Source organism: Lonchura striata, chromosome 5, assembly GCF_046129695.1.
Source record: "Lonchura striata isolate bLonStr1 chromosome 5, bLonStr1.mat, whole genome shotgun sequence".
Lineage (NCBI taxonomy): Eukaryota > Metazoa > Chordata > Aves > Passeriformes > Estrildidae > Lonchura > Lonchura striata.
Window position 1 is genome coordinate 38580913 of NC_134607.1, and position 25899 is coordinate 38606811.

At 39.6% G+C, this 25899-nt stretch overlaps 1 protein-coding gene across 3 annotated transcripts in view; it reads left to right on the forward strand.

Annotated features, from left to right (window-relative positions):
* The window catches only part of PDZRN4 (PDZ domain containing ring finger 4), a 228406-nt gene extending 222513 nt beyond the window's left edge, over positions 1 to 5893 (forward strand). For all 3 annotated transcript variants that reach the window (XM_021545292.2, XM_021545294.2, XM_021545293.2), the window contains one exon: positions 3746 to 5893. In XM_021545292.2, coding sequence (XP_021400967.2) covers positions 3746 to 5272 — 1527 coding nt within the window. In that variant the 3' untranslated portion in view covers positions 5273 to 5893. The remainder of the gene's footprint in view (positions 1 to 3745) is intronic.
* Positions 5894 to 25899: the final 20006 nt, after the last annotated feature.

The window sequence follows — 25899 nt, forward strand, 5'->3', positions numbered from 1 at the left end:
CTATGAAACCACTCTCATTGCAGCTGCCAGTGGCCAGTCTGAGTATCTTCAAGCTCCCCAGTTGGCCATGGAGACCAGCCTTGATTTTTGTGGACAAAAACTTAGTGCTATGGCTTATGATGAATCATAATTCATCATGTCATCATGAATCTCGAGAGCTGCAGGAATGAACACACTCTCTATCAGAATATCCTTCCAAATACAAGTCTGTTTTACAGAATGCCATTTTAACATTTAATGTGAGCTGTCACAAAAAAAAATTTGGTACAGTTTGTAATAGAAGAGTCAAGTAGATAGTTATGTCTTTTCTGTATGTTTTTGACATACTCTGTAGAATTCAATCAAGAATTGTATCTTCTCTGTATGGAATAGTCCAAAAAGCCTCAAGGAAATATGTAATTCTCCATTTTTTATAACTCATTGTGTTCCTTTCCCTTTACAACATCATGGTTCATTGTGCAGCAGAGATAATTTTCAGAAGACTGCCATACATTTGCCATGCAGAAATTCTTATTGGTATCGTGCAATATATCAGAACCTTTTAAGAAGAAGAAGAAAGAATTGGATAAAAAGAATTATTCTAGTTCATTCAAAGCTGAAATACAGAGAAAATATCTGGGGAGAAATCCTTTTTTTTGAAAGAAGCCTGTTTTAAAAGACAAGCATTGTTAGCAGAAGAGCATTTTCCCTTTTAGTGAACCACTGAAATAAATCCAAAATTTCCCTCATGGTTTGAGTACCTCATGGTTAGCCTGCCACTGGAGATTTCTCTCCCTGTGACATGTCTCCCTCTCACTGTCAAAGACTGACCAGAGAGCCCAGCTGTGTTTGTTAGAGCCTTCAGCTGAATCATATTGCATTCAGACTTTAGTAGCAGTCTGGGTTTTGAGTCCCAATATACATTATAAATTGTAAAATAATAGAACAGTGCCTGAATTCCTGCAAGATTAGCCATTTTATAGGCAGGAATTCTTGCTGGAGCTGAAATGCAGAATCTTTTGAGGTTCATTTATTGCTTGATTGTACGCACCGCTGGGTTTGCCTTCTCATTATCTGAGTTTTCACTGCAAAGATGAGGCCTAAGGAGCCCTTTGGTATTTCAAAGAGAAGTAATTGTAGAAGAGATTGACAATGTATGTTTGAAAACAAGCACTTTGTTTGAAATAGATAATAGATAACACCAAAAAAAGCAACACACTGAAAATTGTGGATTCTATCTTGTTTTTCAGAAGAGACCTAATGTGTAATTAGGCTTGTTTATCTTTCAAAATAAAATTTAAATTATCTCATGCTGTAAAAGACTGCTCAGTCTGAACATGTTTAGGAGCTCTGGCAAGCATGAAATATCCAGGACAAAAATGCCAGGGGCTACCTTACTTGAGAGACAATGGATTTTTAAAATAGAATATATCTCAAAAACATGCAGTACAATAAATATCTGTATTACTTTCCATTTTCTTAATTGAGTTAGCTGTAAGTATCCACATACTGGGGAAAAATTTAATGTGATATGGATGTCTGCTTTAGTTTGAGAAGAATCTGATTGTATAGGCACTTGTTTTTAACTAAGGGAACCCAAAGTCACTTTCTGACATTGAGATGCCTATACTATAGACACTTATATTTCATCAGATCAATCCCATTCATCTGGTTTCTACTTGACTTAAAAGGCTTTGCTTTGTTTACGTCTTTTGTGTATGCATGCTAAATCCAGAGAATGTAACTTAAGTAGATGGCAGAGTATTATATTTAGTCATTATAAATCAAGTGGAAGTTGAAGAAGCAAAGCTTAAATTATTGATAAAAGTGGTGTGGAAAACAAGAGCTACCAGTTCTCAAAGTGCTGATTGCATGGACCTCAACTGTAAAATCTCTTCTCAACACCTATACAAATAGCCTCATTAAGTGTTTTTTTTTCAGAAGTGCTCAAATATATGTTTTGGGTGCTGTAGTGCCATGCAGAAGACATCAGAGGAAGTATCATGAAGCTCTGCTCCTGTAAGCTGTGTAGCTGTGCTAACACATAAATCACCCTCTTTGGAGTTTTAGTCATATGGATGCAAATTATATCACTCCTGAATAGCAGATCCTGACCATCCTTGTTTGGTCATGTGAATGGAGCCTGCCTTTGCAATAGGCACCCAGATTCCTGACTGCTCTGCAGCACTGTCCTCCTGTTGTCTGGTGGAGCTGTTCTCCCTCCTGTCAGTAGTTTAAATATTTTCCAGAGCAATGAGAAATATGGATTGTGCATTGCAGTGGCTGGGATGAAGTGTAAGCTGCCCAGGTTGGAGTCACTTCTCTGCTGAAAGGTTTGGGGGCAGAGGAGGTCAAGACAAGCTGCAGCAGCTCCAAAGCAGGTGAGAGAAGGGAACAGAGTAGCAGCACTCACCTGGAGGAGGTGTACTAGAAGGATACTAAATTAAACCTAAATCTCCTAAGGCATCTTTTCAGAAATTTTTAACTGGTTTGTCACAGACACCAAATTCTCCTGTGCTCCTTTCAGTATTTGCTTTATTCCACTCTTACACTGAATTGGGGGTGGAGGTTATTTTTGTTTTTCTGACAGTAAGCCATTATTTTTTTGGTAACAGTTGAAGAAATGAAACCAGATGAAGGGCATGTGATCATGAGCACATGAAGAGAGGAGAAGGGATGACATAGGAGACACATTTTCATCCTTTTTTACTTTTCGTCAAAGTAGATAAAAAGGGAATTATGACAGTGGCCTCTTTAAGTTTGTTTCCTTTCACTAGGTGCACTATACCTTTTTTCTCTCCTGATTATTACAGTCATTATACAGAATTATGCAACTATACCTCCTAAAACAGACATGATGTTTGGTTGGTACTGTGTGTAGTTAGGTACTTGGTCATATAAATTGCACTCTGCATGATTCTTTGTTTATCTGGTTTAAAAATTTAAGTGTCTGTCTCTTCAGAGAGGTGTTATCTCACATTATGGACTATAAATAGGTTGAGAATATAAATAGGTGAGGTACAAAGAGTGGAGTGCTAATCAGCAATCAAAAAGCTTGATATTATATCCATGGCAAAGCATTCAGTGTTGTTCTGCACTTAATGAAAGACTGTTTTTATTTTTGAGGAACATAAACTCTAAAAATGGAAATAAATGAGTTTTCGAAAAGAGTTTCTAGGGATGAAATGGACTGAGCTCTTTCTGAGCAAAATCCTATAATCCAAAATTAACACTTTTTCAGAAAAAGGCTACAGAACACAAGAAGTGTAGGAGAAGGCCATGGAGGGTGTAATGGAGTAAACAAAATTTTACTGTTTAAAAAAATAAACAGTAGTCTTTTTGCACCCTGTTAAGTTGTATTAGCCATTGCTTCATTGGCTGCTTGCTCTGTTTCTTTGATGTGATACCAGTTCTGAAGATTTCTCTCAAGCTTGAGAAAATTTCAGCTCCACCAGTTTCTGGCCATAATCCAGAATCAAAACCAGCTCACCATCTGGTGATGGTTATCTTTAAGCATTGCAAAGAGATGACTTAGAGAGGGAAATATTTCTTTCCAGACTTTAGAAGCTATGTCACTAGTACTGTAATTCACTTACATTGCTTAGTATGGAAATCACAGCATGACTCTCAAAAATGTTTAAAAGAGCAGTAGGACTGCTGTTTAGTGATCGGTTTTAATTGAGCTTAAATCAGATCACACTGGAAAGTAATTCTCCTATAATATGATCTGCATTTGATGATAATTTTGGTTTACTCATTTTTTTAGCCAAAGAAACATGAAGAGGAAGATGGCACTACAGACACTGCAACCTCATCATCCAACAATCATGAGAAGGACAGTGGGGTAGGGCCTACAGATGAAAGTCTCCGAAACGATGAGAGCTCAGAGCAAGAAAATGCAACTGAGGAGCAGAACAGTGCTACCCTGCAGAGCAAACGGGACCTGGGCCATAGCCAGGACACATTAGGCAGTGTTGAGCTCCAGTGCAATGAAAGCTTGGTGTCTGGGGAATACATTGAATCTGATTTCATAGGAAACCCAGAGGAGGAATGTGAAAGGTTTCGGCAGCTGTTGGAACTTAAGTGCAAGATTCGAAACCACGGGGAGTATGATCTTTATTACTCAAGCAGCATGATAGAATGCAACAGAAGAGAGCAAGATGGAGTGAAGCATGAGCTGCAGCTACTCAATGAGGAACTGAGGAACATTGAACTCGAATGCCAGAATATTATGCAAGCTCACAGGCTCCAAAAGGTGAGAGATCAGTATGGAGACATTTGGGCTTTACATGAGGAAAGTTTCAGGAATTATAATACCAGCACAGACGTACAAAGAGGCAAACTGGATGACATCATGGAGCACCCTGAGAAGTCTGACAAGGACAGTTCCAGTGCTTACAACACTGCTGAAAGCTGCAGGAGCACTCCGCTGACTGTGGAGCGATCCCCTGATAACTCTCTCCACAGGATGATCAGCATAACCAACAGGAAAAACCTGAGAACCACAATTGTCGCTAATCAGTCATCCTCAGGACAAAACAACAGGGAGACAACCTCAGCCAAAACCAAACCCACTGAGCAAAACAGTGCTGCTGAGAATGCAGTACTGGCATCAGAAAGCAGCAAATTCACAGACCAGGAAAGGCAAAGCAGTGAGCACATTCCCTATTTGTCTCCATATCACAGTTCTTCTTACAGGTACGGGAACATCCCTGCTCATGCAAAGCATTATCAAAGTTATATGCAACTGATCCAGCAGAAATCTGCTGTGGAGTACGCCCAGAGCCAGCTCAGCCTGGTGAGCATGTGCAAAGACTCGCAGAAGTGTGCGGAGCCCAAGATGGAATGGAAAGTGAAAATAAGGAGTGATGGGACAAGGTACATTACAAAGAGACCAGTTCGAGACAGAATCCTGAAGGAACGTGCCTTAAAAATTAAAGAGGAGCGCAGTGGGATGACAACAGATGATGATACGATGAGTGAGATGAAGATGGGTCGCTACTGGAGCAAAGAAGAGCGGAAGCAGCATTTGGTGCGCGCTAAGGAGCAGAGGAGGCGGCGGGAGTTCATGATGAGGAGCAGGCTGGAGTGTCTTAAGGAAAGTCCACAGAGTGGCAGCGAGGGCAAGAAAGAAATCAACATAATTGAACTGAGTCACAAAAAGATGATGAAAAAGAGAAACAAGAAAATCTTGGACAACTGGATGACAATACAAGAACTGATGACACACGGTGCTAAATCCCCAGACGGCACAAGAGTGCACAATGCCTTTTTATCAGTTACTACTGTATGAATACAACTTCTAACAGAGAGTATACTACCAGTTTAGGTAGAGTACAATTGCCTCGTTCAATGTGGCATTTTTATATATTTTGTGACTGTTTATAGTTTGATCTTTTTGTAAGCAAAATGACCTGGTATTTTTCATTTGTTTTTCATATAACAGTACCTTCTTTATCTGGCAGTCTTTCTTTATCCTGCAATATATTCATATTATTCATTTGTAAAAAAAAATAGAAAAGTGAAGCAAAAAATTTCTTAACCTAACGCATATCCTGTAACTTAAGATCTGAATTTATTTCTAATTTTGCTTTTTCTACTTTAGTAACAATACAATACCAAACCAAAATGCTTTATACTGTATCTTTGGCTTAACAAGTTTTAAAGTTTTACATCTTACATTGAATCTGTTCATAAAGCATATGCCACATCCCATCATATAGATAAGAATGACATTTTTCCAACTGCATATTTTACAGTACATTTAATCTGTAAATTGTAATTGTATTTGTCCAAGTAAAGTGTAGATGAGCAATTCTCCTGTGTTATGTAGTGGCATTGGTCTTGTAGCTGCGCAGTATGTGATAATTGTGAAGATGAAAGAGAAATAAATTATTGCTTATCTTTAAGAAAAAAAAAAAAAAGCCAAGAATTGTTTTATTTAGATTGAGAATTTGCCTTTAAGTGTAAGCTGTTTCACTGTGCATGGTATTTACAGCATATAGAGATTTCAAGAACAAAGGACACAATTCCATAGAATATTTCTTATGAATTAGTTTTTAATTTTGAAGAACACATAAAATGAGTGGGTCTTTCTAGCTTTTCCTTACCTGCTATTATTGGTTAATTAAATGATTCATTGATGTATTTCTTTGCTGTAAGATGTTAGGTAACTGCCATGAGTCCTCTCCCTGGCTGAGCTTGCTATTTCTTCTACACATACAAAACATGAACACAGCATATGCCTAACTTTGAGCCAAATCTCATGCAAGAAAAACCAGCAGTGACATTTTCATAGAACTTGTGTTAAGGAAAAACAGAGAATGAAAAGCAACTAATTGAGTTAAGGGTGTAAAATTATTGTTGAGGAGCATCCAAGTAATTTAAAAGAGCCTCAGTGGGAGCTGTCTGGAGCTCAGGAGAATTGACAACTAGCTGTCTGGGTGCTTGGTAGGACTCCCTGACTCTCCATGCAGCAGATGCACCTCTGCTGCCACTGGGGCATCTTCTGAGGTCCTGGTGCTGCTGCTGCTGGCAGTCCAGCGAGTTAGTGCAAGCTGAAATGACTAGTCTTGGGCAGTCTGTGGGGTTGAAGAAATGGCCTAATAGCTCCATTTTTATTGTCCCTGTGCTTGACTCACAGATGTTCCTAACTGATGTGCAGGATTAGGTTCTGAAGTCACTTGGCATCAGGCTTTAAAAGGAAAGTTGCAGAAGGCACATAATGGTATGTCCAAACTACAAATTCTGGGAGTCATTAATTTGTTTTTAAACACTTTTGACATTATTTGATATTGGCAGTGCTCTTTGCATCTCCAAGCATATAAATACCATAAAACCACTGCTCTCCAAGTGCTTAGGAAAATTATGCCACTGACAGTTCACAGTCTGATAATCAGAAAATTCTCTCTTCAAAACCCAGGGAGACATCACATAAAATCCTCACTAAACATACAGCTGTTCAGGCTCAATGAGAAACACCTTCACTGTTTTCTTTTAAATTAATAAAAGTGTGGGATTTCTGACCAGAATGGATCATAGGGTCATGTAGTATTGCATTCAAGGGGCTGATACTAGGAGAGCCTAGGAATTTTCTTCGACCAACCTAAGTCATTCAGGAAGGTACACATTCTTCTGGAGACATCACAGCCCAGAAGTTTGGCTGTTTCCCTCATTCCAGTAATCACACGTAAACACTGGTTTATTTCCTAATCTGAGTTCACCTGCTATCAGCTCAAGACAATGGCTGCTCTTAAGTCTTTACCTTAGACACAGTACTTACTGATTTTCTCCCATTATTAAATCATGACTCAGAAGTCCCATCAAGCTAGTGTGACATGCATTTTCATAGAACAATATGAATCTTCAGAAAATGTGATATCATTATTTCATCACTGAGAAATAAAACTGGGAAAATCCATGTCTACTTAGGGAAAAATCTTAACTGGAAGGTGGTGGGGTGGGGAGTCCAAGTGGAGGGGAGGAGAGAAGCTAAGCAATAGATAGTAACTAGAAAAAAAAATAAAGAATTAACAATATTTATAGTGTACTAATAGGCTGTAAATGGAAATATTTCCAATTCTAGGAAGATCAGTCGAAATCTAGTAAGACAAAAGAGACAACCAAGAGCTGATACAGAGATACTTGTTGGTAGCACACATGACGTGATTTCTAGCTCAGCACATGCCTGCCAGAGCCCAGCTACCTTCTCTTTCTACTTCACCTGCTGAAATACCATGTCCCTACCTAATCCTAATTCCAGCAGCCCACAGTTTTCTCTCCTTTTTTCTAAAATACAGTTATTAAGTGTCATTTTCCTTTTTCTATGGGCAGCTTTGGGGAGAAGTATCCATTCCTGCCTGATGAAATGCCTTGATCATTGCTGCTAGCATGAAGATAACTGCGCAGCCCCAGAGCAGGGCTGCGAGTCTGCCCAGGGTGCTGGTGTGCAGGGGCTGAATGGCAGGTGAGTGTTTTACTCTTCACTGCTCTCAGCTGGTTTCTCTGCAGGGCGGGACTCAGCATTGCACACTCTCATTCCAGCAATTTTGCATTGGTGAAGCCAGTGCTGACATCCCACATGTAGTTTATTCCTGCATATATTTTTTTCAAAATGTTGTTATTTTTACTGAGGAAAATAACATTTTAGCACTAAGGCAAATTAAAAGGGAAAGAACAAAATGCTTTTTATGTTGTCATAAATCTTTAAAAACTTTGTCTGTTGAGAACTCTTTTCATATGAAGGAACATAAAACTGCTTTCCAGCTGGAACAAGACCAGATCTTGTTTAGCAGGATTGCTCTGAGATAAAGTGCAAAAGTCAGGGAAGGGTAGCTGCATGGATATGTTACCATGGCCACATCACTGCTTGGAAAGGAGTTAATATCCCACTCATCTTTCCCCCAACACTGGTACCCAGCTGAGACCAGTGGGAGGCAATTTTTCCTATGAAGCCAACAAAATGGCCTTGTAAAAAGCCTTGTTCCTCTTGACAAGTGATTGCCAACTGATTTATCGGCACTGTTCACTATAGGTAAGGTTAAAACTTGTGGGATCCCTGAATCATCCTCTCAATGCAAGTATCCTAAAAGGGAAAAGAATATGATCATGACAATAAACTAAACCTGCATTAAATTTATTTTTTAAAGAAAGATATAATCATGTTAATGGTAACATTATTTGAATTGAACACAAGCAATCAGATATGGAATCTAATCTGTGCTTGATACATTGCCCTGTGAGACCAAACAAGGACCTTACAAGACATGATACAACAACTTTAGCATTACACTTTCTGAACTCACAGGGATTTAAATATTCATTTCTTTCATGATGCCTGACTTTTTAAATTTGTTTTTGTTTAACTAATATCTATTTGTACCTCTTGGTACAAATTACAGAATAGCGCCCTTTTTTTTCATGACGTGGCATTGATGCTAAAATATTTCCTGGTTCAAAGCTGGAATAACCCCAGGTTCTTAACCTTTAAGCTGCTGATAACAAGCATATATGTGCTAAGTGTTCTATTAATATCCATTTTATGCACCCACTGCTTTTTCAGAGTATTAAATGCTCTTCAGGAATGAGGATAAAATGAAGGTTATGGGAGCTGGCATTTGGCTACAGCCACACAGAGCAGCTATCAGAAACCTAGTGGTGTTACTCTCAGAGAGGCCAGTTGGCTAATACCTGAAGGGGGAGAAAGAATATTGCAGAGGGATCATGAGCAGGTTTTATTATCTTTAAATGCCTTTGCTCTGAAACATGTTTCTCTGTTTAAATGTGAGCATTTCACATACTTGGATGGCAGTTGCTGCATTTAAAAAACTTGTATAGATTTTGCCCAGGTTTTCAGATGTTGTTAATCTTGCTGTAGTGTCAGTAGTGCCTTTCCTCTCCCCTTCCCCTTCCCCTTGCCCTTCCCCTTGCCCTTGCCCTTGCCCTTGCCCTTGCCCTTGCCCTTCCCCTTCCCCTTCCCCTTCCCCTATTTCCTCTCATTTCCTCTTTCTTCTGGAAGCAAGACCTCTCAACTTGTAAGGTAATAAATGTTAAAGGGGGGGGCTTCACTAAAAGAAGCAATTTTTTTTTCTCATAGATCAGCTTATCAACACCAATTGAGACCTTTTTCTGACTATAACTGTAAGGTTTCATCTGTAGTCAATTTAGGTGGTTTGATTAATTTGGCACATTTCCTATGCCCCTTGACGTTCATTCTACTGGAGTGCTGCAAATGTTTTTGGTGATGGCTCAGTACAAGAAAGGAGGAAATGAAGAACTTTAAAACATATGCTCACTTACTTGTGAGATAGACATACAAAAATGCATATTAACCCTAATGCTCTTATAGTGGAGAGACAAGCTACAAACACTAAATTGTGTTAATCTGTGGATATATATATAAAGAGATCTTTCACTTGCTGTTGAACTTTAACGACCTCCAATGCTCAAAACTCAATTTGAGAAGTAAGACATTGGTTCTACTCTTTAATGAATTTTAAGCAATTCAGTCCTTGTTTTTTCTGCATTCAGACTGATACTAAACCAGAATGCTGTTAAAGTCTTTCTGGTCTAGGAACAAAACAGTAAACTTCAATTAGTGCAGTGTCTATGTTAGGCATTTACTGAGACTGGGTGTTGGTCATCAAACCCCATAGCTTTAATACTTGGTCATCACTTGGGAGCATCTGCACTGCAATAAGCATTAGACATACTGTGGTATTTGTTCTTCCAGTACATTCCCCGAAGTGTCTAACTTATTCCAGAGCACTAGGAGCAAGTCAAAGCTGATGTCTGGCTCCAGTGACAAAAAAAAATTGAAAGCACAGAAAATTTTAGGTATGAAGAGAATATAGGAAACTCTCATCTTGACAGTGCAGAATAAGCCAAAAGATGAAAATTAAAATTGCATGATGAAAGATGAAAAGGTTGAAGCTACTGTTTTGACTACTGGACTTTGCAAGAAAGGTATTTGGAGAAAGACTGAGAGAAAAAATTAAGTGAATGAATAGCACAAAAAATGTGCTCAGTGATTAAAATATTACTTTCTTTGCACATCAAAGGCAATCCTCTTATTTTCATAAGTTATTTAACCCCATGGGCAATCTCTGCAATGTATAAATTTTTATGATGGAATGAAAAGTATCTTAATGGTATATAGACACTATATGGAGAGCAGGTTGAACAGCATAAATATTCATATGACCAAAGATGCTGCCAAACTCCTGACTTGACATGATATCTAAAATGAATACGTAACAAAGATATTATGATTTTCATCTCCTTTTTCTCCCCAAATTTGGGACCTGGCTGCATAGTCAGGGTAAAGAAACGCACCTGGAAGATGTGTTTTGGTTAGGTACAGGGAATTCAAATGAAAGCTCCTCAAACTCGACAGTTTAATTTACTTCTCTTAAGCTCTTTAATACCAAACTTATCAGTTCTCTCTGTTAGGCATTAACTTGTTAAATGAGTCTTAATTATACATAAGCAGATGGAGATTTGAATTAAAATTACCTTACACTCGAGTGGCTTTAGTTCATTATAACATATCTTCCTCTTAATCATTTAGGCAGTCTCATCATCTTTCATATATAAAGTTATTAAAGTATTCCAATTTCCATATTTCTTCAGATACATCCACTATTAAATGGCACATAATACACATTAGTTGGTGACTTATACCATTCAATAGTTAGTGAATTATTCATGTCAGTAACAATTTTTACACTTTTATGTCATCTGTATTATTTTATTTTAAAGGGTTTATATTTACAGAATGTCTCATCTTTTACCTCATCTCAATTTTCAGTGCAAATTTGAATGCTTTGCCATTTCTACTGGTCTGAAAAGGATTAATGTCCACTGCAGGTTTTGCATTCCCATTGTCTGAGGAATGGAAGTGGATCCAAAGGGGCTCCTACTACCAAACAAGTGCTTACTAGGAGGTTTGGGAGTGAGATAAAAGGAGTCAGAATTATTCTTTTGTTTTTCTTGCTTTTGCACTATCATAATCTCTGGATTCTCTAAAGTCAAGATGTTCCTTATGATGTACCTGTCATGCAGAAGAGACAAGGTGCTTAAAGAAAAAAGATTTGAAAGTTTTTGCAGGCTTTGGTGGGTATTACCTCACCTGAGTGTAATAACCTCGAAACTGGGATACTAGTTAAATTAGCCATCTAGGTTAAGAGTGTAAGTTAGCTCCAGAAATACAGAGGAGGAATACACCTCCAAAAGACAGCTGATTTCTCTCTTTAGGAAGGAGGTCCTATGGAGGACATTTGTTCTACTAATTCAAGCTGGACCTCTAAATTTTATATGGCTTTAGCAAAGTTAAAAAAAGGTCTGTCTTAAAGTATGTTAATGCCTTTCCAAAAAAGGATACAAAACAGGTAACTCTGTATGAAATGCTCCTCTTTCACCTGTTTTTAAAGAATCCTAAATGCATATGCTGAGAGACTCATGTGTTCTGTCTTAGACAGAGAAAAGCACCAAGTGATTTAATCAACTGGTTCTATGTACCTCATGGGTAAAATCAAGAAAGAATTGGGCAAAAAGTGTCATTTTAGTTCCAGTAAGCAATTTACAGCCGTTCACAAAGGAAAGACCAGTGGGAGTTTTCAAAGACAAAAGCACCCAATATTCCCCGCTAAAGGCAGCACACTATTCTCAGTATCCCTTTAGCTAATGTATTAACCAGGTGTCTTCAGTGTCAAATAATGGGTCTATAATATAGAAATCACTGTTGTTAGCTGGATGATGGAGAATGATAGCTCAGTCAAAAGGCTGAGTTTGCACTGGCAAACACTGCAGCCATCATCAAGCAAAGGGATGGGCTATTAGAGGCTTTTGCAAAAAGAGGATACTGACCTGAATGTTTTTAGAAGGAAAGAAGACTCACTGCATCCTGGGAGCCTCAGCAAGACACTTTGACCCTGTGTCCATTTCACTCAACAGCTCTTCTGAAAACACTGATGCCCTCTAAGATATGGATTTATTATGGTTACTCTCAATGAATTCCAGTTCCACTTCCTTGAGAGAGAGAGAATACTGCTGCTTGCCTAGCAGGAGGTTTATGAAAAAAAAAAAAAAAAAAAAAGAAAAGAGCAAATAAAAACCAGCAAAGTATGTGAGGCCCTGAGGAGTTGGGGAGAGGAGATATCATTCAGAAGGGGCCTACAGCCATCATCTAGTCCAGCTGACCAACTAATCGAGGGCTGACCAGAAGTTAAAGCATACTATTTAGGGCATTGTTCAAATGATTGAGGCATGGACCACATCTCTAGGAAGCCTAGTGCCTGACCATCCTCTCAGTAAATAATTGATCCCTGACGTCCAGTCTCAACGTCCCCTGGTGCAGCATTACACCATTCCCACATGTCCCATAACTGCATCCCAGGGAGATGAGATCACCACTTCCACCTCCCCCTTCTCTATTCAGAAATCTGTAGAGAGCAAGGAGGTTGCACCTCTTCTCCAAACTAGACAAACCCAAAGCATTTAGCCATGCCTCATAGTACATTCCTTCCAGCCCTTTCACCAGCTTTGTTGCTCTCCTTTGGACACATGTGAGTACCTTCACCTTATTCTTGAATTGTGGATTCCAACACACAACATTCCAGGTGAGGCCATGCCAGTGCTGAGTACAGTGGGATAATCACCTCTTTTGAGCAGCTGGTGACACTGTGCTTGATGCATCACCAGGAAGGAGTTTGTTTTCCTGACTGCCAGAGCACTTTCCTGATTTACGTCAAGCCTGTTGCCGAACACATGCCCCAGATCCCTTTCTGCAGGGCAGCCACATCCACTCCTTCAGCAGGATGCCACAGCACAGAGATGTTCAGTTGTGAACATGGCAGCGAAACAGAGCTGAAATATTGTGGGAACCCCAGCCTTGTTTTGGGGCCACATGTGGTGGTGAAATTCCTCCTCCAACCCGTGCTTCCAAAGAAAAGCTCCGCAGGCTTAGCTGTTCGGTCTCAAGGCAGTTTATTGCTAGTTATCTAACAGATTATGTTCTTGGACTGCAGCTGTTTGATCAGTGGCCTGGGTAGAGGCACACACACACCCTGACATCCTCTCTATCTGCTGTCTTCTTCGTCTCTCTCCCCGCCCAGGGTTGCTGCTATCTTTTATAAGATATATTACGTATAACATGTTTACAATTATTCCCCAATACCTACTACCTACGTTGCCAAGTGTTTTTCTACTCTAAACCAATCTATGAGTGCCAACATCACCAAGAACATGGAGGTAAGGAAGAAGAAGGAAGAAGGATGGGATCAGCCCACTTTCCTCCATCTTAGAACTTCTGACCCTCATGTACAAAGTGAAAACCCCCCTGTACATGTGCTAAAACCCCCCTGTACAATACTAAAAAATTTCCCCTCTACTTCGTAACTACTTATACTATACTATCTAACCTTTTGTGATTGCTTGTTCCACCTCCAAAGTTGGTAATTCATTCCATGGCTCAAACTCAAAATCACAGTTGTTTTTCAGCTGTCTGCCAGGGTCTAGAATGCTTCTGACCAAGGCCTGGAACCTCTAAAAATGTCTGAGAGACATTTTGAGTTCCCACAAAATATAAAGCTCCTTATGAACATGGCCTAAGAGCTTTTATTTTAAAATATCACCTTAGCTTAGCTTAGCTTAGTTTAGCTTAGCTTAGCTTCCATGAACTGCTAAGGTCAGGGCATGAGGAGTAAGGATGAGAAGGAGTAGCAGATGCTGTGGTGATCTCTTTTCCTCATGATGACCCTGAAGAATAAACTGGTGCAGTGTTCTGCAGATGGAAGATGGAAGCAGTAATTTCAGCACTTAAGGATAAAGAAGTATCCTTGTATCCTGTACCACATAGCTGGTGTGCGCAGCTCAGTACCAAAGCACCAGTTTGCAAAAGGCTGTATTTTTACAGAAGCAACAGTGCTTACAGCCCCCTGCATAGCTTCACCTCAACATCAGCTCCTCACCATGCCATAGTTGGGCCTACTGTAACTGCAGCAGTTTTTTGCTGGAAAATGTTAAGCTATAAAACATCAAAGATAAACAAATCATATCACATATCCTATAAACACACTGCTTTGTGCCCATTGATAAAAGTACTATTCAAGGCAAAATGAGCTTCTTTAACTAAACTCTTCTAAAATGTTACAGGGAAGTGTGTTATTGTGTTTATTTATACTCATCTTGATGGGTGAGTCACCAAGGACACAATAATCCATGAAACAGGAGAGGAGAAGCTTCCCTCACAGCAGGAGGATATTTTCATTATCCCATTCAGAAGAGAGATGGACAAAAGGTCCCCTCTGCTTGCAGAAGGAGACCAATGAAATTGCACACTTTTCATCACAAATCATACACCTACATGGATTCATGGACCTGCACAAATCCAGTAAATTGGCATTCAACAGAGCAGCAATCAGCATCCAGGCAGGGTGAGGTCAACTAGATTTGTGGGTCTGAAGAATATAGTGACAAAAGCCATAAAGTTTCCTTAGCCATTTCCCCCACCTCCTCTGCTTAACTCTTCTTTTTTGACCTGGCCAATGAGTGCAGCCTTAGCAAGTTTAAACTGCACAAACCTTGAAAGAGTTGCTGACACACCAGGTGCTTGTGCTACCATCCAGAGGTGCCAGGCTAGAGAGATGGAGCAGCAGGCATCTCCTGAAGGTCATCAAAGGGAAATACCAAGCTCTGAGCCTGGGAAGGACTAGGCCTAGGCACCAGTGTATGCTGGAGGCCATCTGTCTATATAACAGCTTTGCTGAAAAGCCTGATGTACACTACGTTGAACATGAGCCAGAAACATGCCCTGCCCATGTCAGTGGAGAGTGCCGTATCCAGTCCTGGGTTGTCCCCAGGAGAAGACATGGACATGCTAAACTGGGTCAAGTTAAGACCCATACATATGATTAAGGGGCTGGAGGACCTGTCAAAAAAAGGACAGGCTGAAACAGTTTTGTCAATTCAGCCTGGGAAGAGAAGTCTCAGGAGGATCTAATCAATGTGTATAAATATTTGATGAGGGAAGAAAGACAATGGAGTCAGCATGATATCAGTGGGGATCACCAAAAGAATAAGAGGTGGTGAAGAACCTGAAATACTGAAAAATCTGATTAAACAGAAAAAAAGCTTTTCTTTGATGAGCATAGTCAAACACTGTCACAGGATGTCCAGAGAGGCTGGAGAGTCTCCAGCCTTGGAGGTATTCAAAACCTAATTAAACATACACATTCCTGATCAAACTACTCTAACTGATCCTGCTTTGAGAAAGGTGTTGGGTGTGGAGATCTCAGATGTTCAATCCAGCTTCAGTGGTTCTGTGATTCTGTGGTCAGCTGAGTTAGGAGCACAAAGATTTTGAATGCAGAGAAGGGCAATGAGAGCTGATCAATCATGTGGGCTGTATAAGTCATCAAGCGCTTTGCTTTCTGACTGGAGCTCACAGACAGCTCTTGGCACATTTTATGTGTAAAATCCAGCCCATTCCCTGCAAATGATGAAATTTGGCAATATCCTAAAGTACACTGACGAACCATTCCAGAGGATGTGATCTCACAAACAAGCAAAGCCATCAGTCCACATCTGCATGAGGGTGCCCAAACCCACATCCCTGAGTTTCTGGAATAAAACAATGTATTTTCAATAGTGGGGTTTTACCACAGTTATTGAAAATAGCTATCTGCAGGCAATCTGCAACCAGTATGTGAATGTAATGTTAAATTCTAATTGCATCATATTAGCAGTTTGACATTGCATCTTACTAATGCTTGTTTTTCCAGGATATAGTGGAGAAATATAATCGTATTAACACTGTGAAAGCAAACACAGAGGTAGTATAAATTGTTAATGCAATCTCCTTTCAAGCATCTTGTTTGAACAGTGCACTGGTGTATGAGAAAATGCCAGCCTTTCAGTCTTCCCAAATAGTGCAGTGCTTGCAGTCCGCTGCAGAATAAACATATACATTCTGTTTAAGGTAACAGATGTTCATTTGCTGTATGTTCCCATGAGCACCCAATCTTTCGCCTGCATTCTGCTACCATTTATCTGAGACCCACCTGTGAGCCAGCACAGCAGTTTCTTACACACGAGGTTGCCTCACTGATATGTCATGTACAAAAATGGTGGGGCTTGTAGATGGATATTTTTGAAAGTCTTTCTCTGTTTGCATTCCTATGAGTGGGATCATTAATTCTTCTGACTTGCATCATCAGACTGAAAATAGTAGTCTCCATGCATAAATGCTGTAAACTGTTTGGATTCTTCAAACTCTGAAGATCAGCCTTTAAACCAACTAATTAAGTTTTCTGCTTGCTGCCATTGAAAGACTCAGTCAGATATAATTAAAACTGAGCAGCAGATGACAGCAGTGGCATTTGTTGGAATCATCCAGTGGTTCAAATACCACTTCTGACAGAAATGTCAGAACGATAACACTCCCATCTTCCCCATGCATGCCAGGAAAAGCAGGAAGAAGTTTTATTATAAATGCCTTACTGATAACCTTTATGAATCCCAGAGCACCAAACACAACACACAAAATTTCATTATCCCAAGGGAGGATGCTCATTTCCAATGAAATATATCCTACAGCTCACTGGGCCTCCTTGCAGTGTCTGTGTCTATTGGGACACTCATTCAGAAATTTAAACAGGAAAAAATCCCTGATCCTGAAGTATGGGAGATTCCAGCCTTGCAGACAGCTATCACTGGAAGAGATTCCTTAGAGAGTTAATGAGCTGAAACCACATCAACATATTTCTCATCTGGAAAGGGCAAAGCCATAACATGGCTGTGTAAGCTATCCTTGAGCTGTACAGAAAGGTGAGAAGACAGAGTCCTTTCTGCACAGAGTTTAAATGGAACTGTTATTGCTAAAGATCACAGAACAGCAGAGTAAACAGCAGAGACAGCCAAGAAGAGATGAATAGGGGAAAATTACTTTTAGAAACATTTTGAGATAACATTTGCTGCAGCTTCATACACAGGTTTTTCCTATTTTGTCTCATCAGTTTTGCCAACAGATTTATAACATGCTCTTCTTCCCACTCTGTCTTCCTTGCTTGAGAGTTTGGGTATTTTCTTATTTCTTTTTCTGTTGAGCTTTGTTTTTAAATAAATGGAGAGCAGAAAGGAGAATATGTCAGAAAGGAAATCAGTGGCACTTTCAGATGACAACAATGCCACTGCTGCTGCTTCAAAGTCCCTCAGCTCTACTCTTGCCTATAGCAATTACACGTTGTCTGCATGCTGCCAGAAACCTGCCGTCACAACAGCAAGCCCAAAGGGAGGGGACATGCTGGCTGTGGCTTTTTGGCAGTCCCAAGGGGAAGCCCCTGGCAGTGGATGGCTCAGCTTGGCCTCAGGGTGCTGAGCTGGGGCAGTGGGATGAGCAAGGAGCAGCACTGTTGCTTATGATTTATCTTGGCTGCAGAGGAGGAATAGCATCAGAGCAGAGGTGATTGTTGCAAATGCCTGCGTTGAGGTTTTTACTTACTGTAGCTGAGATGGAAAGACATGACAAACCATTAAAAATAATAATAATTAGATGCTTCTATTGAGCAATAATTAGACCATGGCCAAAAAAGAAACCACTAGCCCTAAAATAATTTCTGAAATGTTGCATTTGTAGACGTGAACTTGATCACTTACTTTTCCACTTTACTACTCTGTCTTATCATCAAGGAAAACACTTCTCCTGGGCATAGTCAGAAATGAGGCTGTGTTTTGCACTAATTATCCTGAGAGATTATCCTGCTGGGGTTGAGCAAATATTTCTATTATATTGCTTTTTTGTATGGTTGAGGAGGAGGACACAGGTACCTCCTCTACTTGCAGGGGTACTTGTATTGCATTATTACCCTAGCCCTGAAGTACTTCAGATTTGCAGATGATGGTGTGTGACCTGACCAGGAGCAGCTAACTCTTTTTCTCTCTAACTTGGCAGACCACATCACACTGTATTGGGCACTGAATGCAAGAACACCGTCTTCTGTCTGAGCTCTTTTCTTTTTAGTAAGAAATCAAAGAACATTTACACTTTCCTTTCTTTTGACCTTTATTAGATAAGTAAGCACCTTAATCAGGATGTTTTTAGGTGAGAATGAAGTCTGGAAGGATTGTATTCTGGGATGTAAAGGTCTCAGGGATCACTCTTAGTGTTTGTGGCAGAACTGCATTGAAATTAACATATTACAACAGATTGTGTCAGACTGAATTGCAAACCTTTCTGAAGCAGGGTGAATAGAAGGGTCATATTCCTCATCAGCTCTTCCATCAGGCTGCATGAGGGTATCTGAAGAGGTTAAATTTTTCTTCCAGGAAATAAAATCAGAATTTCCCATTTTCAGGTCTTAGCTGTGCCTCTGAATCTCCATTTACTTTGAACAAGAGCTAGCTTCATTACAAAGGTGTATTGTTTTGGTTTCAGAAAAGATCCTTGTTTAAATTATAACATGCCATTAGCAAAGATCCTTTTGAAGTGACTGCAGTTAATACAGAGTTCTTTTCTGTCTTGCTCACATCGGCACAAGCGCATATTGTGCCCTTTGTATTCTGTCAACTGAAGAACCTTCAGAATGATCTTCTGCCCCCAAAATTGATTTAACACCTTTTGCTATTATGCAAATAAAAGGGGAAAAATAGGTTCCTGATTTCTTTCGATGGGCTGAAGCTGGCAGCTCAGGACTGCTTACTCAGGTGGAAGCGTATAATGGGAAACGCCTGCACGTCGGTGTCTGTCAAGCTGCACAATAGAGAGCAGCCGAGCACTGCGGCACCCATCCCCGCTCAGAGCCGGGATAATGGCACTGCAGCTCCAGTGGAAGGATCAGCTTGCCCCGGCTTCATGCCTCAGCGTGCTATTGAAGTGACAGGCAATTTGCCATTGGTGGTTTGAAAGACTTTTTATTTTATTAATCCTTTTGTCAAGTAACAAAACCAGAGTCTTTTCTTCTGTTAAACACTGCTGCAAATCTCATAGCTCCCAGTGACTTCAGGCAAGCCAGGTAAATAGATGGGCTTCACTCCCCTCATGCCCACCTTTGGCTGCACGTGGCTGGGCCAGTGAGCAGCGTTAGCCAGATGAAAATGTCAGGCCACCACTTTGGACATGCAGCCCGTTCTTGTGGAAAGAGAGGTGGCCAGCTTAACTCATGCAAGAGATGTGCACAAGCACCTGCCATGCTTCATGGCACAGTGAACAATGCATGGTTATCACCAAAAGCCAATGAATTAATTTCAGAAGTTATCTTCTCCCTAGAACATGTCCCACAGAACTACAGCCCAATCCTAGATAAAATATTGCATTTTAATATTTTTTCCTTTTAATTTGTCTCGATCCCTTTTTGCTTTTTTTTTCTTCTTTTTTCTTTTTTATAAAAGCATGCTGTCTTTCAATTAACATAGTAATGACCTATTGTCACCTGTTACCATGCTAATCCTGAGCTGGTGTGAAATTACTTTATAATAAACACTATGCAATTCTGACTTTCAATTAATTTTTCCCATGCTGTGCTAAATCAGATTACCTGTACCCCACCCTTTTGACCACAGACATAATTCCTTCCTTATAATGAAATAGAGGATTAATTTATATGAAGCGTATCTATACACATTTGCAAATAAATGTAAAGATAGACTTTGCACCATATTTGCACTCTTCACAGTATCAGGTTGAATACAGACTCTGAGATTATTAATTTTTATGTTCACTGGGGTGGCAAAGGATATTGCTGGTTTATTTTTATTATTATTATTTTCTGCTAATGTCTACAACTAAAAATGGATAAACAAATGGAGTACTAGTGGAATGGTACCTTCCACAGGGAATTATACCTAATGCTGTACAGCATTATGATGATCTCAAAAAAAGTAAACACTGCAAAATGAACCCAATCATCATTAATTTACTAAATTGCCTGTCATCCTTCTTGGGTATACATATTTACAATGTGGCCAAATATAATAAATGCAACTGTGTTGTCTTTTTAATAGTCATTAACATTATGAAGATGGTTGATAGCCTGAGTGAAGCCTTTCAAAACACATATACTAATACAGGGAAACTGTATAAGGCAAATTTTTAAAAACATCTTCATCTTCAGTGCAGAAAAAGCTTTCTAGATTTTTTTTCTGGTTTTGGTAACTTCCAGGATGCAGTAGACTGCTGTGCCATTTCATAATCAAAAGTAATAGAATCAAAGTTGACTCTTGATTTTTCTTGCACAATCATTTTCTCTCTCTTGGTTAATTTTGAAGTCCAAAGGTGCAGAATTATTGCAGATATGAATCTTCTCCTTGTAAAAGTAAAAACAAAGATGAAAATTAGGTATTTCTAACAAGCTTATGGAGGCCTATTCTTCCTTGTACTTGTTGCTCGTTTGATTCAGTTCAGCATGCCTAACTGGTCCAAAATCTGAAGGTTTTTGTCCAAATTTAGCTGCTTGAGAATCATATTGGCAAATTCAGAGGTCAAACCCCAACTTAACCAGTTGCTTTTTACTTTTTTCTTCACTATTTGCATTGTACTAGACAGTTCAGAGCTAGGCTTCTGGGCTGGAGCATCCTCAACCACTCTGTAGAGATCTGCTGACTCCTTGCATCCAACATCAGGAGCAGCACCAGGACTATGCCAGAGGTTCAGATTTACTTCTCATTCACAGTTCCTCATTTCTGGAGCAGCCTGTCAACCACCTTTTGCTGATTCAGCAGCTAATCCAGAGGAAAAGTCAGGGACACCCTTTGTATTATCAAGGATGAATGTGCTGTTCAGTGGTGTGCCTTTGAGACAGTGAATGATTGACTTCAGGCAGACAAGCCCAGGACTAGCTGAAATTAAATACAGTTTTCTTTTGTGTTTTCTATTGATTCTTTGAAACAGTACCACTGTTGTAGACAAGGGAAAATTCATTACATATTCAGTGTTTATTGGCTTAATACTGAAATTTCAATGCACTCATCTGATTGCTTTTCTCATACTAGTTGTGAAGTCCAAGTGTAAAATAATAAAGCAGAAAACCATATGCATACCTGGGAGGATAAAAAACAACAAAATGACCTACATGATGCCAGAGCTGCGTATTCTCACCACTGTGGTGCAGATTGTATAAATGAACATATTGGCATTAGCATTTGGAGTAATACATTCCAAGAACAACAAAGTGAGCTAAACCTAGTCAGATCAGGTCAAAAAAGCACAATCTCCACAAGAGGATTAAGGAAGCTGGAAGACATCAAATTATTTTTTAATTTTTCTTAGGACTTTCTATTGCACATCAGTAATGAAAGGTCTTATCGCTGTCTTTTGCTATGTAGCTTTTTAACTGTATGTATAATCTGACTTGGACTGATTACAGCTTTGTTATTATTGAAAATCTGCTTTCAAATGCAAACTAAAAACTCCAATAAAATAGCTATTACTCTGTTTACAATGACAGTGCTAAAAGAATGAGTCATTAATAGCTTTCTTACTCTAAGTGTTTTACCAAATATCCATAAAACTTCACCATTACCACCACTTCCTCCCAACTGCAACTACCATATCATCACATGTATGAACTCGTTACGAGCCTTAGCCACACTAATATAATCTCTCACACACACAAATTTCTTTTAACTATCTTCTTCTCTTTGAGGAAAGCAAAGAGAGGAGAGACCACATAAAATTCTCCTGCCATTATAATCAAGAGGCGATAAATGCTTTCAGTTATGGTATTCCAACCAGCAAAGTTCACTCCAGTTTCCCAGATGTTAAAATATTGATAGCTCCAGTCTATTCATGCCCTGCAAATCAACATGTCCAAAAAATAAACTGGTATATAACAATATTCCTCTCACTTAATAAAGCAGGCCACCAGCTCTCTTCTCCCATTGTATTGCCTATATGCTTTAGTCAACACAGGACATTAATTAAAGTGTCAGGGAAAATAACTGCATTTCAGTTTGAAGGGGTTGGTAAGCACTGATGATCTTTCTTCTTATGCCTGCTTACTTTCTACAACTTTGATCATATGAAGTGATGGAGAGTGGTGATGCTGAGCTGCCGTGCTCAGCACCAGGCAGAAGCCCAATGATGGGTAGTGAGTTCTATGATTCCATGTTCATATGGGGTGAGGGGAATGTTGCTGAACACATACATGGGACCTCTTCACCAAATAAAAGTGTCATTATGCGTCATTACCTTCTCCAACAGAGCCTACTGCAGATTTATATTTGCTGTGAGATTTATATTAGTTGTGATTCCCACACCTGCCTGACTCTGTACTCTGCACTGCCATTTTGGAAACCAGCTCCATGCAGAGGTGAGGGTACAGAACAGAGGACCTGTCTTCCAGCCATGCCACACTGAGAGGAGCAGATAATAAAGCCCAGCTGCTGTGGACAAAGAAGGGGGAAAAAAAAAAGGTAGGGGGGAACAAATCCTGGGCTGCAATAAAAGGTGTTAAAATTAAAGAGACATCAGTAATTTAGCTTGGAAAAAAGAGGGAAAAATGTCTTTTCAGAGAGAATGGAGTCATGAGTTTTACTGATGATGAATAGAGACAAGTCTCTGAGTTTCAAATGTCATGAAGTTCTGCTCTGGGCAATAAGTTACTGTTACGCATCACTGCAGCTCATGAAAAATATCCAAAAGTAACATGAAAATATTATTCAGACACTAGGACAGGAGGAAGCATCTTCTTGAATAGTATTCAACTACATTTTTCAAAATGTATTAAAAAGGAGAAAGAACCATTGAACAGTCTTCTGGTGGGTGTTGTATTGTTGAAAAAAAATCAATTTTTCACTGTGAATACCCAAGTGAAGCAAAAACTGGCTGAGTACCAAAACTTTTCTCAGGTATCCAGGCATAACCACATTGCTCATTAGTGACATATAGTGAATATAAGAACATCCTCCCAAACCAGGAGCGGCTGTCAGATGCTGTGCTTCAACAACAGAAGAAACAGTTCATTACAAGCTGTAGAAAATGAATGTGTTTTCTTCTATTCAGATCAACACCCAGGACAGACATAATTCAACTGGCAATTTTTGTGCTCAGGACATTTGAATATAAAAGCAGCTATTCCACTGACACTGACTATGAAGAAGAGAGCAAGGGAACAGGTATCTTAGATGAGTTCAAGAAGTAAGTCATTAACAAGAAAGTAATGATAATAGAATTGGTTTCTGCAACAGATGGAAGCACAGGTATAACTGGATCCAAAGCTTTGCTGCTTATAATCATCAGCAAGCACTCCGTGAAAATGTGAATGACTTTTAACATTATGGGAGCAGCAGTAAAAACAAAAAAACTCCACCTCCATTGACTCCATTTCAGTCAGAGGCCTTTGTGTTTCAAAGGCTGCTTGATTAAGCTGTTGCAGCTTGTAATGATCTGATTTTACACACTCAGATGAATGAGCAAAGGTATGGTTTTGCTGTGGCTTTTCCACTGCTTAAGATCAGAAGTCTTTCAATCAGGAAATGAAAACTCTTTTATGATCCTCCTGAAAAGAAGAGTTTACTCTTCATTTCTCATTTCTGAGTGACTTGGCTACAAGGCAAATGAACATAAAAGTTGTCAGAAAATGGGATAATACTGATGCTTTGTGCAGTGAGTAGATTCAAATGAAGAGCTCAGAAAGCAAATAGTACAGTGTTTCATGGCTGTGTGAGGAATCTCAGAGGACTGTGAAGGCAAAAGTAAGTGAAAATGCCAAGAGGAATCCTTACTCTTTTGTACATACTGGTAGGGCAGCTCTGTCTTTGGCTGCCCTTGAGCGTGGCAGTGCAAAAGCAGAAGGACTAGAAAAGAAAGGAGAAATCTCATCCAACCCTACACTCAGGGCTTGTGCTTTGTAATGCCAGACCTGCACTGTTTCATGCAGAACTCAGATGGCATGAGGTGGCCCTGGTCTGCAAATCTAACTCAGATCTACAAGACAGAATCAGCATTTAAGAGGAACAGGCTTTGGAAAGAAGCTGCATCAGTTTTTCCTTGTAAGGTCAGGTAAGCCTGGCCTGGGAGTAAGGAGCTTCCCTGCTGTAGGAGATGCAGTAGAAAAACCTTCACAAGGAGCCTTCACAAGGGGAGAGTTCTCCAGAGATTCTGCTACACAATGTTTTGCCAAGGTCTGTGAACACAGCTGGGGTCTCCTAGTATTTGTAATAATTAATTGCACCTCCAAAAACAAGGGAAGGTTTTTCAGGACCAGTTCAGAAAGAAAATGCCCTCCTTGGCCTTCAGGGACAAAAGAAGTGCAGGTAATGAACTCAGGTGGCTCATGGCTCAATGCTATCCTGTGACAAATATTGGCAGATTTTGAGCTTCTATTCCATGAAAAGTTCAAATGCCGGGATTTAGGTTCAACAGGGAATTGGGATGGGAGGTTAGGAGTTATGTGTCCCAGGTACGATGTGGGTTAAAGAACAGACCTCTATAACTCAGTGGTATCTTGTGGGTTTTGTTGCAGGACTCTCCAAGTGACACTGGTGCAGGACAAAAAGGTTCTGGGAGGTCAGTTTGCCTGAGGTGCAGCTTTGCTACAAACAAATCTTTATGACAAGATAATCTGCTGCAGATGGAGACACAGCAACAAGCCCTTCTGTTCCAGCAATATCTTCTACATTGATTTCCTGACCCCTGCTTTGTTCTCCTGCACTGGAGAGTTGTCTTTCAACACAAGTATCTTTCCATGAGAAAACCTCTTGGGGAATAACTCAGTATTTTTCAGCCAAGCTGAGGTTACCTGTTTTATATTGCTGTCTTTCTCCTGTAAATACTTTTCAGCTGCTTTTTTCATTTTCTTACCTCCAAAAATGGTCAATTCTCGCAACATGGATGGTCTGTATAGAAGTAATATTTGGAGCAGTTTGAAAAAGACATCTAAAATACATTAGAATTTTACAAGTTTAAACTTCTTTTTCCCCTAGGAATTAAGCGTGCATTTTAAAAGAACATTTTCTATCTCAGATGCTTTCATGTACCATATCACACACAGTGGTCCAGCTAGAAAAGCTGTATCGGTCCACTTCTAGAACTCACAAGTGGAGAAGAAAAGTAGGATCAGTTCTTCTATGTGTACTGTTCAAAACCAGAAAACTACTCATTTACTCTAACAAAAATTAACCTAACAAGCAAACTGACCAGTCTTAATTCAATGGAAGTATTTACATCTGCTAATGTGGCATTTAATGTGCTGTGTAATACAATTCCACATTCCTAATTGAAGAAAATTTTATGTGTGCTATATCAAAGGTCTCATTGTTTGCATTTCAAATGTCTCCCCAAGTCTAATTATGAACCTGCATCAGGGGAAAAAAAAAAAATAACTAGTTCCTATTGTCTAAAGTGAAATAACCATGACCATAGACATGATCTGAAATCCCCAGGATGTGAAAGAAAAACTCCTGCTGAGTTCAGTGGGCCTTGGCTCC